At 40.2% G+C, this 16,849-nt stretch overlaps 1 protein-coding gene across 1 annotated transcript in view; it reads right to left on the bottom strand.

Annotated features, from left to right (window-relative positions):
• Antxr1 (ANTXR cell adhesion molecule 1) overlaps positions 1-16,849 on the bottom strand; it is a 206,607-nt gene that overhangs the window by 142,712 nt on the left and 47,046 nt on the right. Inside the window, 5 exon segments of the mRNA XM_033764479.1 lie at positions 8,062-8,142; positions 9,476-9,544; positions 11,606-11,685; positions 12,897-12,930; positions 13,600-13,681. Of these exon segments, the coding sequence (XP_033620370.1) occupies positions 8,062-8,142; positions 9,476-9,544; positions 11,606-11,685; positions 12,897-12,930; positions 13,600-13,681 (346 nt within the window).

Below are 16,849 nucleotides of genomic sequence, written 5' to 3'. Positions count from 1 at the left end.
ATGATAGGAATCTAGAAGGCAGACTCTTGGAAATGGAGAAGGGTTTTGGGAGAAGGAAAGGAAAAGGGGGTAAAGGATTGAAAACGATCAAGCTATGTTATATGCATATAACAATTCTCTAAAATAAACATCAGTAGTTTCTGTTACAAACAGAAAAAAAGATGTCTGGGGCTTGAAGTAGGCTGGTAGTTAATGTACTGAATAAATACATCTGTGGAGTTCTCAGATACAAAAAACTAGCAGTTCTCCTTATGCTTGTTCTTTCTGACTCTAAAAATCCAGTATAAACTCTGCCACCTAATTACTGATGACTTGATCAATTACATGTCTCTATATCCACCCATAATTTAGTTAGTATAAACAACAACCTGCACAGTACTTAGCACAGTTTTTAATTATACATTTGATTTTGAGGGTTTATTCATTGTCTTTGTAGATTATAAATTCTACAAGGGCAAAGATTGGATTTCTTTTTACCCACTGCCATATCCACAGTGCTTAGCCTAGCACATAGTAGGAGTTCAATAAATACTTATTGGATAAATAAAGGGTAAATGACACACTTCCTGCATGGTTTCATGAACTAGCATTATCACATATTATGAATTAATCTTTCTTTTGTCCTCTAAGTACAATCACAAGATCTCCTGAACACAAAGCCATATTCTGTATCCTGCACACTTCTCTCTTCTTAAAGAGGGCTATACTATCTTTGGGGACTTCCTTTCCAAGAGGACTATTTCATGGCAGGTGTGTGGCACACATCTGTAATCCCAGCACTCAGAAAGCTGAGGAAGGAGGATTTGATGTGAGTTCAAGACCAGCCTGGGCTGCATAGTGAGTTCCAGGTCAGTCTCAACTACATAGTAAGACCCTGTCTCAAAAAATCAAAAACAACAGCAACAACAACAAAAGAGGAGTATTTTATCGTCCCCATTTCTTTAATGGCTAATCTCTTGAACAATAATGCCATTAATTGTACCATTTTTTCCAAGATCTAGGTTGGCCTGCTTTAGAAACCTTGATCCCTTTACCTGGGGAAAAAATGTAGAGGTCTAAGTTGGGTGGGTAGGGCTCAAGTCTCTCCAGGAGGACCACACACGGTAACAGCTGCTGGCAGAAAGCACACTGGATAAGCCTGGGGACCAGAGATTTCAGAAGCAGCCAGGCAGGCTGGTACATAATACCGGCTCATTTACACTTTCAGGGTCATCCAAATGCCCATGACTTTTTTTTAATTGAGTTTATTGGTAAATGCCCATGACTTTTGAAATGATTTAACATATAAAATATTAGTAAAATGCTGAAATGACATAGCTACTATATAACTAATTACAGACACTTGAAACCATACAAGCACACCTATTGTTAACAGTGGACACTGCCAGATCCATGTCAGTTCTACAGAATCTGATTTTTAAATAAGAACTGAATATTATATGCACATGTTTTTGGGGACTCAAACATGATTCTATGTACACTGTATATCATACCAAATAAGACTATTACATACTAGGAGTATTATTAAGGAGTTATTGGATTTTAAACAACATATCAAAACAAGATGAGGCAGGGTGCCCAGCTTGCTTAAACAAATACAGATTTTCTCTGTTAGTTTCATACTCAATGAGACCCTAGTCCGAAGGAATGTAGGACAAAGGACCTTCTGAAACTGAGGAAATGCCTTCTTTCCCCCCACTAACCCACTTTCCTCTCATGTTTTCAGAAGGAAAGCTCAGATAGCTGTGAAATCTTAAATGTAGTTTCTTTAGTAAAATGAGCTTGTTGACTTCCTGCATATTAGTAACATAAATGGCCTTCTTTGGGAGCTGATTTTATTCCAAAATTCTGCTGTTGCTTTTAAAATGAGTCTTAGCAGATTCCTCACTAGTGGAGGAGGAGGAGCTGCCAAGGAGCAGGAGTGAGCTGAGTACTAACTGAACTTACCCCCCTGTAATCTTTGTGGGCTCTTCGAGATAAGGGAATTTATATTACTTTATGACATTTTACTAGGCTAAATAGAAACAACAGCTTAGGAGAAATGTCTCGCTTGGATGTCTGCAAAGTCTGAGTCTAATTAATGATTGCTGAGGCAAACAATTTTTCAAAGAAGATTTTCTGCCCTTCTACAGGAACTACAATTGATTCTATTTATGGGTTTTATCCAGGCCTGCTGATGTGAATGGAGCCCAGAAAGCCATCTTTTATAAAGGCAATCTTGGAGGATAGGGAGGGGGAGGAACTGAGCCTGAGGGGGTTTTTATAAGAAACAGAGCTACCAAACTGCCCATTTGTGGGGCAGGGTAGGTTTTTTCTGAGTCACAAGTGCTGTACTGCTTTATAATGCTCTGGATTGCTTTATAGTTAATGAATATGCAAAGCATAGTACTGGAAATATGACACATGGGGTAGTCTCTTTGACTGCACAACTTGGCATACGTCCCTGAAGAATATTGTGCAGTATGTATGAGATCCAAGGGAGGACCAAGCAAGAGGTTCTAACACTGGATGATGCTGGCAACCAGAGCGAGGAGAGATTGTGGTGGAGGAGAGGCCAGGGCAGGCTCCGGGGAGAAGACTGAGCAGTGCCTAGGTTGAGACAGGCCTTGAGACAGGATCAGGATGGAAAAAGGAAGATAAAGGGGTTCCTGCCAATGACATTTAAGCCTGATCTAGAAGGCTGCCGCTGCTGTGATGTGCTCTCCACCCTTTTGTTCAGTGAAGTCAGACACCTTCCAGGACTGCAGAGCTGCAACCACTGCAATTTTAATTGTAAAGAGAGCTTTAACATTTCTCAGTGGGGCCATGGAAGAATGAGGGTGAGGAAAGCTTGGAAGACAGACTCTGCTTTTGTCATAGTTTTGGTAGGGATTGGGCTAGACTGGGGGGTGCATTTCTTCTACCTTCCCATGAGTGGGTGAGAGAAATCAGCACAGGAACTGGTTTTTATAAATAAAAACATTTACATACACTGTGGAATAGATTTATTCCTGTTTCGCTGAACTTACAGATTTCCTGATAACAAGCATGTTCGTGCCAAGGCTTGCAAGACATCCTTGAAAACACTGTTGCGTTTGCTCAATACTTCTTGTTTATTTTTGATCAAACATGCAGAAAGCTCTATGTGCTGACTCACCCTTGAATTAACAGAAAGTCCAGCACAGGCTTAAATAGCTATCCTAGGGAAATGCACCTAGATAGAGATGGCTTGGTGACAGCCAGGTTCTCCTTCCCATAGACAGAGCTCCTGTCCTCAACTGCACAGGAATTGGAGATGGTAGATAGAAAGAGGCATTGAATGTCAGGATTCAAAGCTGCCAACCCATTCCAGTGTCACCTGGACTCCAGTTCATGCAGGGTCCCATTCCTGGGCCTGTAGCACTTTTGAAAAGGCAAAAACAAAGACCCAAGAGCCTTGCTTAATATATTCATTTGAGGGCTGGTGCTAAAATTCACCAGTTGTGGTCCTTTGAAATTCCCTAAAGAAGCTTCAATAAAAGAAGGCAAATGAAAAGTTTCTTCCTCTGCAGTTTTACAAGTTTAAAGGGCGCACAATTTATTACTGTATTCTGAAGAAGCAAGTAGGAATACTGTCTTAACCTCAAAGGTAGGATCTTGTACAAGAGTGTTGAGGAAGATGTTCGTTTTGGTGTGAATATGCCCCCCTGAGATCTTTGTAAGAGCCTATTCAAGTTATGGGAATTTCTGTTTCTTCAGGACATCACAATCCACAGGATATAAATAATTGCTTAGAAGAAACATCTGGCCTGAATGTCTGCAAAGTATAATTGTCAAATTGTCACCTTCTCAGGGTGATGAAACTTCTTCTTCTGATAGTGGTTGGATTTCTGAAGGTATTTTCCACCCAGCTATGAAAGGCAGAAAGCTCTCCCACCCACTCGCTGTGCAATCAGACCAGGACACACAGATTCTGATCTCGATCTTGCCCAGACTGTAACTATGGGAACTATGTTGCGCCACTTCACATTTTTGGTCCTCAGTGTCTTCCTGTCTGAAATGGAGCTACTTCCTCTTCTACTCACATTATTAAGTAGAGTTTGGTAGTCATTCCCATCATTAGAGACAGACCTGGTCTATCCTGGAACACTGCTCATTGAACTGTGTGACTTTAGAGTGTCTATTTTATGGAAAAGGTCAACATGTCTATATCAAATGGTGCTTGTGAGGATTTGATGACATGATTATTTAAAATGATTTGCACAATGTCTGGCACGTGGCAAGACATGGACATTATTTCTTTTTTAAACCTTCTTAGGAAACAGGTAGGAGAAAGTATGGGCTCTGGAGTCATGGGACCTAGCTCCTACTCTACTTCTGTCCTTTGAACTGTGTGCTCTTGGACAGGTTATGTGGGATTTGGTTTATTTGCCTATAAAATGGGAATGAGAATCTTTACTGAAGGGCAATGTATGGTTTGTTGTTTATTTAGGGCGCTGTGGATTGAACCCAGGGCCTCATGCATGCTAGGCAAACACTTTACCACTAAACTACAGCCACAGGTCATGTATGGTTTTTAAAACAGAATAATATGTGGGGTGAAGGAAAAATGTTTATGGTCTCAAAATGGCTGCTCTACAACTTGGATTTCCTTCTGTCTTTTCCCTGTCTTCCACAGAAGAGAAAGTGAAAAATAAGTCAGAACGCTATAAAAAATAACTATATAAATCTGACATATAAGTACTTCTTCCTTAAAAGTGAGAAGATTGAAGAATAGTGGAAAGACCAAAAGAAGCAGTAGATTGAGGCAGCAGAGAATTGGGGATTTGAGTTCATCTGCCTGGATGATCCCTGTAATCAGCATCTAGGTGGTTTTCCATTTCCTCAGACACTCACATCCAAGCATCAGGAAAAGAGTAAGGCTCTGGCGTCAGACCTGAGTTCAGACTCTACACTTGATCAACGCTCTGTAACTCAGTTTCCTCACTTGAGAAATGGGGATAATAAATCCTTCTTCAGAGAGAGGTTGTGAGGTAAAATGCTTTACTGGAAACATGCTTAATGATCAGGGTTTTTCTTCTTCACACAGACACAGACCTCAGTACCATCGATTCTGAGTGTTTGTTTATTCATCATCTTGAGGGGATATGGATAAGACTTCCTGAGTCATGATTGCAAGATTGCTTTATTGTCACACTTTGCATCTGGCTATTGTATTCTTCTGCCCTTATAGGAAATACTGTGGCCTTCAAGTCTGCTGCTTCTTTGTCTTTGTAATTCTCCACCTTGAACATTTCTCATTCATTCTCCTAGGCACCATTTTAGCTTCATACTTTGCAAGACCATTCTATCCATGCTTTTCCAATGGACTGTTCTTTTTTATCCTTTATGTCGTCTCTTCACAGGAGCCAGTGAAGTGAACCTGTTCACTCTTAATCTCTGCATAGGCTATTTACTTTAGAACATTTATCACAATTTAAATTATGTACCTCCTTACTTGTTTTTCTGTGTCTTTCCCATTAGATTGTAAAGTCTACTTGGACAGGGTCTGCATCCAATTCCCTTATAAATGAATGGTAAGAGCCTGCCATGAAAGGTTTTTCAATGAATATTTGATCAATGAATAAGAATTAGCCTTGTGTCTTGATTTCAGGTTTGAAAATCCAGTCTTAATGGGCAGAAAACTTTATGAACCATATGAGTCTATTAGAAGCTGCTTGGCAATCTTAATTTTGGATAATTAAGCCAGTCCTATTTTATTACGAGAAAATAACAGAACAATATCCATGGGAATAAGCTAGAACAGAGCCTTCACATGGAGGAAAAACAAGGGCTTTATTTTTAATATCATAAAGGGGAAATAAACCTACTTCTGAAAAATAGTTAGCCAACTTTTAGACCATAATTATTTCTGTCTGATTTAAGAAAGATGAGCTATACGATGTTTTGCTTTGTTTCTCTGTCCAAGCAAACAAATTAACAACTGCCATAAACATGGGTTTGGGGTATTGGCAGGATCAAAACTACTAGTATAAATTCCAGATAAAAACCTCATAAGAACGTTATTTATCATTCATCTAAAAGTCTAGAGAATGAAGTCTTGAATTATTTTTCTTTCCTTTTTGAGTACACGGTTGTGCTAAAACTTCTAACATATCCTTGGAGTTATTTCTATTTGAGCATGAAGGGAGCTTTACAAACATTCGGGCTCATGTTGAGCCTGGGAGAATTGTCAGGGCTAAAATATTCGATGACAACACTGCTTTACACAGATAAAAAGATTCCAATTATTGTGTAGGAACCAACCACTCTTGAATAATGTTAGTCATGTGGCTCATAAGAACCTTTGAACAGAAAAAAGATATGTCCTTGTTTAGAATCCAGCTATCTGAAAGGAAAGTCTACTGTCTCAGCCTCCTGATTGGGCTACTTCCTCTGGAGTCTTCTTCTGTCTATGTACTGCAGACACAGCCAATAACTCTTTTCTTAAATATCGCCTGTCATGTGTTAAAAATGTTTCAATTATTTTATGAAGAGATAAAAGAGAGGAGATTAAAGGCTCCAAACATAAAGAAATGATGCAGTGCTGGAAACATTAATTACCCCGATTTGATCAGTCCACATCATATACATGTATTGAAATCTCACACAGTATTCCATTAAGAAGTACATTTATTGCACAATGATTAAAACGTAAAAGTTAAAAAAATGCTTCAGCGATACCACCCATTGCCTATGAACTGAAGTCAAAACTCTTTCAAGGCTCTTGCAAAGTTGTTCCAACCTAATGTCCAAGTTCGTTTCCATTACTCCTGAGACTCCTACCAGACAGTCAGATGTTATCATTATCATTCCCTGAATGTGCTCTGAGAGGAGGCCAAGGTCGTGCCACCTCTCCGCTGGTAACACCCACCTCCTGGCCACTAATCTTTCAGTGATTGTCATCTCTTCAACGTTCTCATGAAGGCTCCCACCCAGAAGAATCCACCTCTGAGCTTCCAGAAGCTTCGCCGTCAGCCCCAAATCCTGCTTAGTCATGTTTCACTTGTTGGGTTGTTGTTTTATGTGGTATTGGAGTTTGTATTGCTTACATTATTGTGTGTGCCTCACAGTGACCCCAGAAATCTCAAGCTGGGTTCCCGCATATGTGAACCCATCACTGAGTCTGATACCTTTCTACCCTTTCAATAATTCCCACTTTTTGGTCAAGATAGTTTGAAGGGGTTCTTGGTCCTTGCCAACAAATACATTTGGAATAAAACAAATTTGTATATATTTAAGATAGGAATTTCTTACCTGATGCAGGATTATGTTTCACAATTTTCAAAATTTATATAGTCACATATATCAATCTTCTAAAAGTATACCTGGTCCACTTATTTTTTTTTTTTAAATGTTGATTCAAAACAAGCACATTCCTTGGATTCAACTCCAATCGACTGAAAAAGAATCTTCTGGGAATAGGGCCTAAGAATTGGTACTACAAACATGACTCCCAGGTGATTTTTTGTACATATTAAGAGAATTTAGAGGATCTGGGAAAGCGGATATTAATGTCTGTCACATGATGAGAATGGGAAGTGGAAGAGGAAATGATTCATGTGCCGTAGGTAGCTATTAATTTGGAAGGATAGCAGGTATGTTCATCAATAATCACTGTAATTAAAAAAAAAAATCCAGGTGATTTCAGGGGATATAAGTTGCCTCTCCTGGCCAGGTAACACAGGTTTAGCCTGCTAATGCTCCAAAGGCAGCTCGCAGACAGTCACACCCAGGAAAGCTGGGTCGGTCAAATGCAAATGACCAGCCACCAGTCTGCCCAGCAGGAGAACTGAGAGGCTGCCTGAAGTTTGGCTCACAGCCCACACAGGGTCCCTTTCAGCTTTTAACTTTTCATTGCTGGGAAGAGCTGGCACAGGAGTATGAGAATAGAACAGCAGGCCAGGCCAGAGGGAGACAGAGTATGCAGCAGACACAGAGAGGAGTGTTCTCTGAGGCAGAAAAACACCAGCCTCTGTGAGAGGGAACGGGGGAATTTAACGTGGATGGGGAACCGGAAGTGTCTGCCAACCCCGTCCCCCCTGGGGGATGTGCTCTACTCACAGAGTGGATGATGCCCTGCAGAGCCTGGAAGCCGTCGTTCACGGGGAACACGTGATCCTTACTGTCCGCAATCCGGGCCAGCTGCAAACGTGCAAACACAAGCACACACGAGACACGTCAGTGGATGTGGACAAGGAAATAAAGTGACTGTCTGGGCTTCCCACCTCCATCTAGAGCCCAGAGGACTTTGAGACTTTCACTGAGCTCAGGGCCCTCCGCGAAGGGTCTGCGGCAGTAAAGAGCTTACCAGTGTCTCCCTTGGAGCAGGCCCAAGGGCGGCTCCAGCTTTTACATTTGTTTTAATACTTTTCTCCTTGGAGGCAGAGGTAAGATTACCCAGCTGGATGAATATTTGGCCTGGGCCGGTATATTTATGGATTTGGGGACATGCCATTGGCTCATTTTTCTCCCATTCACCCAAATTCCTGTTGGCAACTTTATTTGAACAAAGCAGACTCAAGTTTCCTTTCAGAGCAATTTAAAAAATAAATTCAGGCTTTGGTGTTGGGCAATGCCAATGAATAGAGACCCCAACCATTCACCCAAACCAAGCATAAAGAAAAGGGAACAAGGAGAAGCTGATCTGTGAGTTTTTCTACCTAAGATCTTTGTGTAGTTCTGCGATTGTTACAGTCAGTCCATGCCAGTGTGCACGTATTTAAAAGTACCCTTTTTTGTTTTTACTGACTGCAAAAATAACACATTCTCATTGTGAAAACTTTAGAAAATCTAAGAAAGTTAAAATAAAAAGAAAAATCATTCGCAATCCTTTCCTCTGTCTTTATTGACAGCTTGAAATATAATCTTTAGTAGTTTTTAATGCAAATATGTGCATATTAGGTATAAGTGGGCATATACTCTTTTCACTACTTTACTACCCTATTTTATTCAATCGACAATATGAGCATTTCCATACCATAAGCATTTCCCTATGCCATTATAACAAAAAGAAATTATGAACTATATTGAGGAAGATTTCGTTTCTCAAAATTGATTGTATGTGTTTGTACACTTTTTGTTCCACTTGTCCAGTTATTTCCATATTTTGTGTTGAACAATGTGTTGGATTTTTAATAGGCAACGGGAATATGTATTATTTAAATAAAAATATACTTGTCAAATTAAATGCAAAGAAAATAAATGTTCAAGATAATTCAGATTGTGTCAATTTACTCTTGCTGGGAACGTCACCTGAGAAAGATGCTGCTTGGAAGGTCCATGCTAAAGATCCCAAGTGCTTCAGAGAATGACCACATCATACACCAATAATTTCTTCCTGCCTAACATTTCTGGAAAAGTAGCCTATCTAAGGGATATTTATCTTACTGATGCATCCTCTCTACAGAATGCACAGGTTTTCCAATATTCATGAAGTTCGTTATGTACCCCAACCTGAGGAAATCCACCATCATACCTGTGTTTCATTGAAATCTTTCACACCAACACAGTAAACGATTGCACCAAGATCTCGGGATCTATTGGCCTGGGTCAAAGAAACAAAGATCATTAGAGAGAGGCAGTGGAAAAATGCACTCTTTTTTTTTTTTTTTTTTTAAGTACCGGGGATTGAACTGGGGTCATTGTGCTTGCGAGGTAGGCCACCGAACTGCTGAGCTAAATCCCTGGCCCGAAAAATGCACTCTTGTTGGATTTTCCAGGCTAACTTCAACAGCAAGGTATTTGGGTGCCAACCATGTGCCAGGTACCACACTGGAGGAAAGCGATCCCCATTCCTAAGAGGCTCTTACTCTAGTTAACACCACATATTATCATATTTTGGGAGGAGAGTGATTAGTTCAGTAGAAAGTATTGAGAAAACTCCAGTGAAGTAGAGTCTTGATAAACAGGCTTGAAAGGTGAGAGTCAAGAGAAAGTACATGCTAAGACAAATTACAATAAATCTTCATGTTGGAAATATTTCCTGCTGCTTTCAAGACAAATCAAACTTTTAGAGTCAGTCTAACACCAGTTTTATGTGCAACAACTCTACGGCACTTCTGTAACTGGGCTTCCTAAAGAATAATAAAGAATGGAAAGATTCAGTTTCTTTATATATCTAGCTTTCTTTTTTTCAGGTTTCTTTACTAGAGTTGGCATTCTGAGTATTTTTTCCCAGTCTGTATGGACCATACCTAAAATTCCTTTTTACTGATCCTTATTTTAAACCACCAACATTCATCCTTTATTTTCAGTTACTTCCTTATTAGGATTTTTACTTTATTTGGCCATTATTTAGCACCCCAATAAGCCATTTGGCATTAGCATTGCATAGTTTCAACCTCAGAATATAGAAATGTATTATTTCCCACATACTCAGGGCAGTGTGTCATATGGCTTGTGTGTGTCCCCGTGCTGAATCCTCTACCAGTGAGAGAAGGGAGGAATAATTAAAGCAGACTATAGTTCATGGTAAGATCCACAAAGGCAGCAACAGTGTGCCATCCACCTCTGTGTCTCTAGTGCCCAGCAACCTGCCTGGCACTTGCCAGCTTCTCAGCTACCTCAGAATGAACGAGTATATACTTCATACTTACAGAGACAGCTGAATTTAAACAGCAGTCATGAGCTCGAGGTAAGTGGAATACTATGATTAACTTCCCTCAGAGCTCAGCATCTCCCTCCCTCACTGCGCGTCTTTTACTCTCCCGTGTTTGTCTTTTAATTTGGCCTGAACAAACCTGTGTCACAAACAACACTTCAATACATTCCTATGGTTAGCTCGGCTCCTTAGCCCCATGGTGCATATAGCTCAAATAAATGCAAAGGATTTCCTAAGTGTAACATAACTTGCAGTTTTTGAGTAAACTTCTTTTCCTAAGTCCAATTACACAAACAAGAAGCTTTCTTTATAGAACTCTTTTACTTGTATTCGGGAGTTTTTGTTTTTGTTTTTTTTTTTTTTTTGTAAAGAACATAAAAAAGGAAAGAAGAAACACAGAAGGGAGATTATAATTGACAACCAACTGCTACTCAATTTACTCAATTTTGGCTTTTAGAATGAGAGTCTCAAAGATTAGGACATTCTGACAAGATTGTCTCTGAACATATTTCAAGCACTTCTTTCCCCTTCTGTTGTTTTAGTAGAAAACAGGAGGGAAAATAAAGGGAAAATGGTACCAATGCTTTCTGTTTAAAAGTGATATATGACATTTAAAAGCTGTTAAAGCAATGCAATGCCTTTAGTAAAGATATGGTATATATATTTTTATCCTTCCAAACAGAATAACATGCACAAAATTTGAAAGGGAAAACACATACTACATGTAAGACATGAAAAATCACTTTTAGAAATGAATTATTTTGATTATTTTTACATATAAAACACTTTGCAAGTGTTTTATAGAGAATGTCTATCTCTTTAACCAAGTGCACAGTGCAGCCCACTTTGGAGAGAAACCCTATTTCCCAGTTTCTTTTGCGGGGGCATGGGGGCACTTTGGGGATCGAACTCAGATCTTTGGCAGGCCAAGCACATGTTCTAGCACTGAGCTATGCCCTCAACCTCCCAGGTATGTGTCTAGACACTGGCCAAACCATTGCTTACCTCCCTCTCTGAATAGAAAAAGAGATCTTCATGGAGTTCCCCATCAGTCAAAGCAATGATGACACTTGCTGTCCGGTATCCTGCTCAAGAGAACACAGACCAACTCAGTCTTCCTGCCTCACTTGAGAAACTTTCCCTCAGCCCTTGGATTTTTGTCTCCTGTAAATTCAACCCCCTAAAGTCAATAGCGTGAAGAACTCCAGCATGAAGAATGCTTCCACAGAGACAGGCTAAAGGGGGAAAGGTTTGGCTTCTGAAATTTTTAGCCTTATCTCGACAAACCGTTGAATCTGATCTGGTCAAATGGTCACTGAACTCATAGGATAGAAGTGCCTCCAGTAAACCAAGGGTAATTATTTTCTGTGAACAGTCCATATGACTGTCACCCAGGCCTGAGATCAAACCCTACCACCTGGGTTTTTTTGGTCCTTCTCACGTGCTGTAGTTGACCCCAACACTATCCTTTGAAGACAGCTTGGCAAAAACTAATAGTCATCATGATTTGCAAGCTGACTGAAAGTATTACAGCAGTTGGCTAGAACTATTAGAATTCTTTCAGTCGTACTTAGACTTCTAGTAACTTTGCTCATAGCTGATTTATTTTAGCAAGTTTTGATGTTGATACTGGGTCTGTTCTACTTGGTGCAGTTTAAAACAAACAGGAAGTAGATACGTCTACAGGTCTAAGGAGGAAAATCCCTACTTCCCCCACTATTATATTAAGTGTAGCCTTTTAAGAGATTTGTCTGAGATACAGAAATAATAACCATGAAAGTTGTGATACTAATAGCTAAAATAATCATAATAATAGTTATTATTTCTATTACTGGGTATTCTACCAAGACTGTCTTTTGTATTCTTTCGTTTAAACAAAGAAAAGTTTAGACTGAACTTGATTTAAATAACTTATCCAATTCACAGCAATAAAGATACTTGGAAATTAGAGAAAGACAAGATAATTAGATTTGACACAAAAATCCAAGATTTTAGAAATCAAGCCAAGTATTTATTAATTTAATAAATTCAACATGCAAAGCTATTCTTAGGAATTGCAGCTTGTGCCCATATGGAATCTTAACTACTTTTATATTATAACTCGGCACTAACAGAAGAGTAGAATTTGACTTGGAACATGTCATCTTTCCATGCGTTTTTTTGTGATGAGGTGTGTGTCCAAGGATTACTGACAATATCATACACCTATTTTAAAACATGAAATTACGAGACACCTTCTCAGAAACAAAGAATATCATTAAACATTTCATAATGGTAGTTTATACTCTCATCTTACCTTGACTATTTTCATAATAAATCTGCTCACTGGCCTGAAAAATATGAACAAGCCATTAGACATTTAACCACTGTTTGCCACTCCAAATAGCATATTGAATAGTGGGCTGGCAGCCAGGGCAGTCTTGGTTCTTTATATAATTCATACAGGCCTCACACAATGATGCCTATGGATAATATTCAGGTATAGTTATCTCACATGTAATGTAAACATGGATTGATGTCTTGCTTCTCAGAGCCTTGCCCTTTATCCCTTAAAGACACCAGAATTCTGTCTCAACCATTGATGCTGCCATTCAGCAAAGGTCACTCTTTTTTTTTTTTGGTAACAGGAATCAAACTCAGGTCCTTGCACTTGCGAGGAAGGCAGGAGAACTACTGAGCTAAATCCCCAGCCCAGCAAAGGTCACTTTGGGAATTGAGGGGACTTGTGTGGGGCGTGTCTCATGAGTGACACCCAATCATCCACTAACAAATCATTAGTGTTAGCCAAAGGAGGAAAATAACCTTTCTTTAGTTTGCTGGATACAGCTATCAATATACACAGTTTGGACAAGTTTATCAGGACAAAAATTATACTTTCTTTCTACTGGGTGTTTGTTGTTCAGTTCCCTTAATGCACATGCTTTATTGCATGAGCCATCTTTTGTTGACATTTCAATAACACTCGTTGTAGTTGGAGCTTAGAACTGTTTTAAAATTACCCTTTCAAATCCTTCATGCATGTAAGTGTCTCCTCCTGGTAGAACTTTCTGGAGTTCTTCTAGGCCTTGACGAATCTGTTCCCTGAAATCCAAAGATACTCTTGTTAGTTTTAGTAGAGCAATTTTAAGTAAAAATGGTATGCTGTTGGTAGTGATGTGTACTGGTCTTATTTCCACGGATACTGATGTATTACCCCCAACAGTCCCCCAAAAGTCACCAGAGAGAAGGTCTTTGTATTATACTACCCATCCAGGGTCAGCTATAGCATAGGATGAGTGGGATTTCAAGGATTGAGGGAAAGAACCCAGCTGCAGGGACCCACTTGTATGTGAAAGTTTTCCTTCCCCACAACAGGGACAGTTTTCATTCTATGCTGGAAATGAGTCTTAAAATGCAACTGCTTCCAAGGGGCCACATATCAATTCAGACAAAGATGTGAATAGTTCCTCTGAGCCAGAGGGAGGCCAGGACCAAGAAGCCAGGGGAAGGCTACCACAGGGATGCAGCAGGAACAGGAGGCATCTGGAACAAACTGCTATGTGCACAGTTGTGCCAAATGAAACCATGCATTGAACACTGAAAATAACCAAGGAATGGAAGCTTTCTAGGACAATCCAAAGTGTTTTCTATGGGCCGGTGCCTGTGTTTCCTTACTCTGGTTGCTCAAGGTGACAGCAGAGGAAGGAAGAGGAGGTGCAAGATGGCAAGGGGAAAAGTGAAACTGGCAGTGGCGAAAGTGAGTGGTTTGGAGCTCAAAGGAAATCCTGGTGGGCCATTCTCTCTAGAGTGTAAGATGCCCACATTTGTGTTAGCTTTTAAACAGTTGCATACTGTGCCAAGAAAGCCAAGAGAGTGCCAATAAAACTTATTGATCAACAAAACGTCATTCACAAACCTATGAAGGGGTTCGAAGTTGCCTTACTCCCTCTCAGGTTTCTCTAGTAGTGTAAGGTAGAAACATAGTATTTCAATTAGAAAGGGAAGCTTCTTTCTGAGTAGGGGCAGAACCTTTCACTTCCTGAGCATCCACTATATACAAGGTACTGCTCAAAGATTTCTGATTTCACCACATGGTAATCACTAAACATGGGTATTATTGTCCCCATGTCACAGGTGGAAAAACTTGGGCTCAGAGAGGTTAAATAGGAGAGCAGAGACTTGAAGTCAAATCCTTCTGATTCAACAAAGGCTTTCTACTCTGGAAAGCAACCTCCTAGCCTGGAGCTGTCTTGAAGTGCTAAGCTCTCAAAAGCACCTGCATCAGTGAAGAGCAACAGCCACACAAGCTGGGTATTTACAGTGTGCCTAGCTCTGAATGATTGAATCAATGAATGAACCATTACCAATTTATCCTGGCAACTGCCTGGGGAGAAACTCTAATGAAAAAATTAGCCTTCTGTAAAGCGAGATCTGATGGGTGGCCAGCCATAGGTGCAGCTATATGGCCAGGTGGTTGGGAAATTTTAAAGACAAACTGAAAAGGGTTCAGCCCAGATCTATCTCCAGGCTTCTGATGCTTCTCAAGTGGGATATTTAAAGCCACATCACTCACAATTTGAGAAATACACTGACTATTGTTTGTCTGTCTTGTGAGTGTCCAATATTAGATCACACACCCAACATCTCAGGTCAGAAATTGGGAGCCTCCTTGTTCTATGACTTAGATGACTTTTCTATCTCCTTCCATGTCTCCACATCCACCTGCAGCAAACTATGTTGCTTCTACTTCAAACAAAGGGACTGCTTCTCTTCCGCGCATAGTATTGTTTGACTCTCCGACTGTTTCTTCCCACACAGCAGCTGTTTGGTCAAAAGAACAGGAGGCCAAAACCTGTCCAAATTCAGGATTGGGCCCATGTCACATGCTACACAGATCCACTCTGCATCTTCCAGTTAGCTGTACAATACCATCATCTGAGCTACCGTATCTTGCTTATAGTAGTAGCTCCTCCCCTGTCTACTTGTTCCTCTTCATTTTACTCCTTGTGTGGCTGCCAGTCTTCTTAAAGTATACACCAAATAATGCCACTCTCTCCCCTGCTCAGAACCCTTCAATAACAGCTTATCATACTTGAGACAGCCTGGTCTTTGCCGTGGCCTTGCAATGCCTACACAGGATGGCTCCTCCCGCCCTGTTCAGCCTCCTCTTCTACCTCCGTCCACTTGCTTCTCTTCAGTTATTCTGGTCTCCTCAAAGCCCTTTCTCTGACAGATCTTTCATACCAGCAGTCTGTGCTGCCTAAGAAACTTATCGCGGGGCTCATCCTTACTCAGTTCCAATTTAAATGTCAATTTCTCATAGTGGTCTTATCTTCCCCAATCCAAATGATCTCCCTGTGTTAGATTTTCTCATGGCACCCATTCTTTTTCCTTCATAGAAATTAGGCCATTTTATAAGTACTAACATTTGACTCTATAATTGTTTGTATAGTTTCTTTTCTCTCCAGTTCTAGACTCTCTCCTGTCCTCTCCATCAGGACAGGGCATCCCTTTTTGGGACCCCATCACATCTTCTGTGTCTTTTAGAGTGGCCAGAACATAGCAGCCAGTCAGCAAATACTTATTAAAGTTGTGGTTGGTGGGAACAGATGTCTCCATTAATCATCCTGAGAAGAGGTCAGTTTTGGAGAAGGGATAAGCTTTACTTGGCCATATGCAGGAAGACTAAGCAGAAGCTGACTGGTAACTTACTACCGGGCAAGTCTGGACCTTTAAGGTTGTTGAAATCAATCTCTCTGTGTTGTATGTCTGACATTACCTCTACTATTTTAATATCATCCACCAAAAAGGCATAGTTTAATTTCAAATCTTCTTTGATAAAGAGAAAGGAGAATATCTCATGCATTAGAAGGAAAGATAAAGATAAGAGCAATATGTGTCCCCCACCAGGGCCATGCATGTGTGTTCACGTGTGTGTGCGCACACTAGCAGTCACCTGGCTGGAGGCAACACTGACATATGGGTTGGCAGTTCCTTGAGGGTGCCAGCAACAGAGGCAGTAGCAAGATGCCAAGAGGGAGAGGCTAGGATAGCAAAGTCAGAGTCTATTCCTGAGCATACAGAAATAGCATTGTGGAATCTCAAAATAGCGGGGGATGCTATGGGGAAGAAGGCTAATTTCTGACAATCAGGTAAGAAAAGATTGGGCATTAAAAGTAAATATGATCTTATTCTTTAGTCACAGACAAATGGTACATTTGGGTAACACTAAAACTGGAATATTGTGTTAAGGCTAAAGCTTAAAAAAGA

The sequence above is a fragment of the Fukomys damarensis genome, unplaced genomic scaffold (assembly GCF_012274545.1).
Source record: "Fukomys damarensis isolate Sample0158 unplaced genomic scaffold, DMR_v1.0_HiC HiC_scaffold_2, whole genome shotgun sequence".
NCBI classification, from domain to species: domain Eukaryota; kingdom Metazoa; phylum Chordata; class Mammalia; order Rodentia; family Bathyergidae; genus Fukomys; species Fukomys damarensis.
This window is presented reverse-complemented; position numbering and strand designations above follow the sequence as displayed.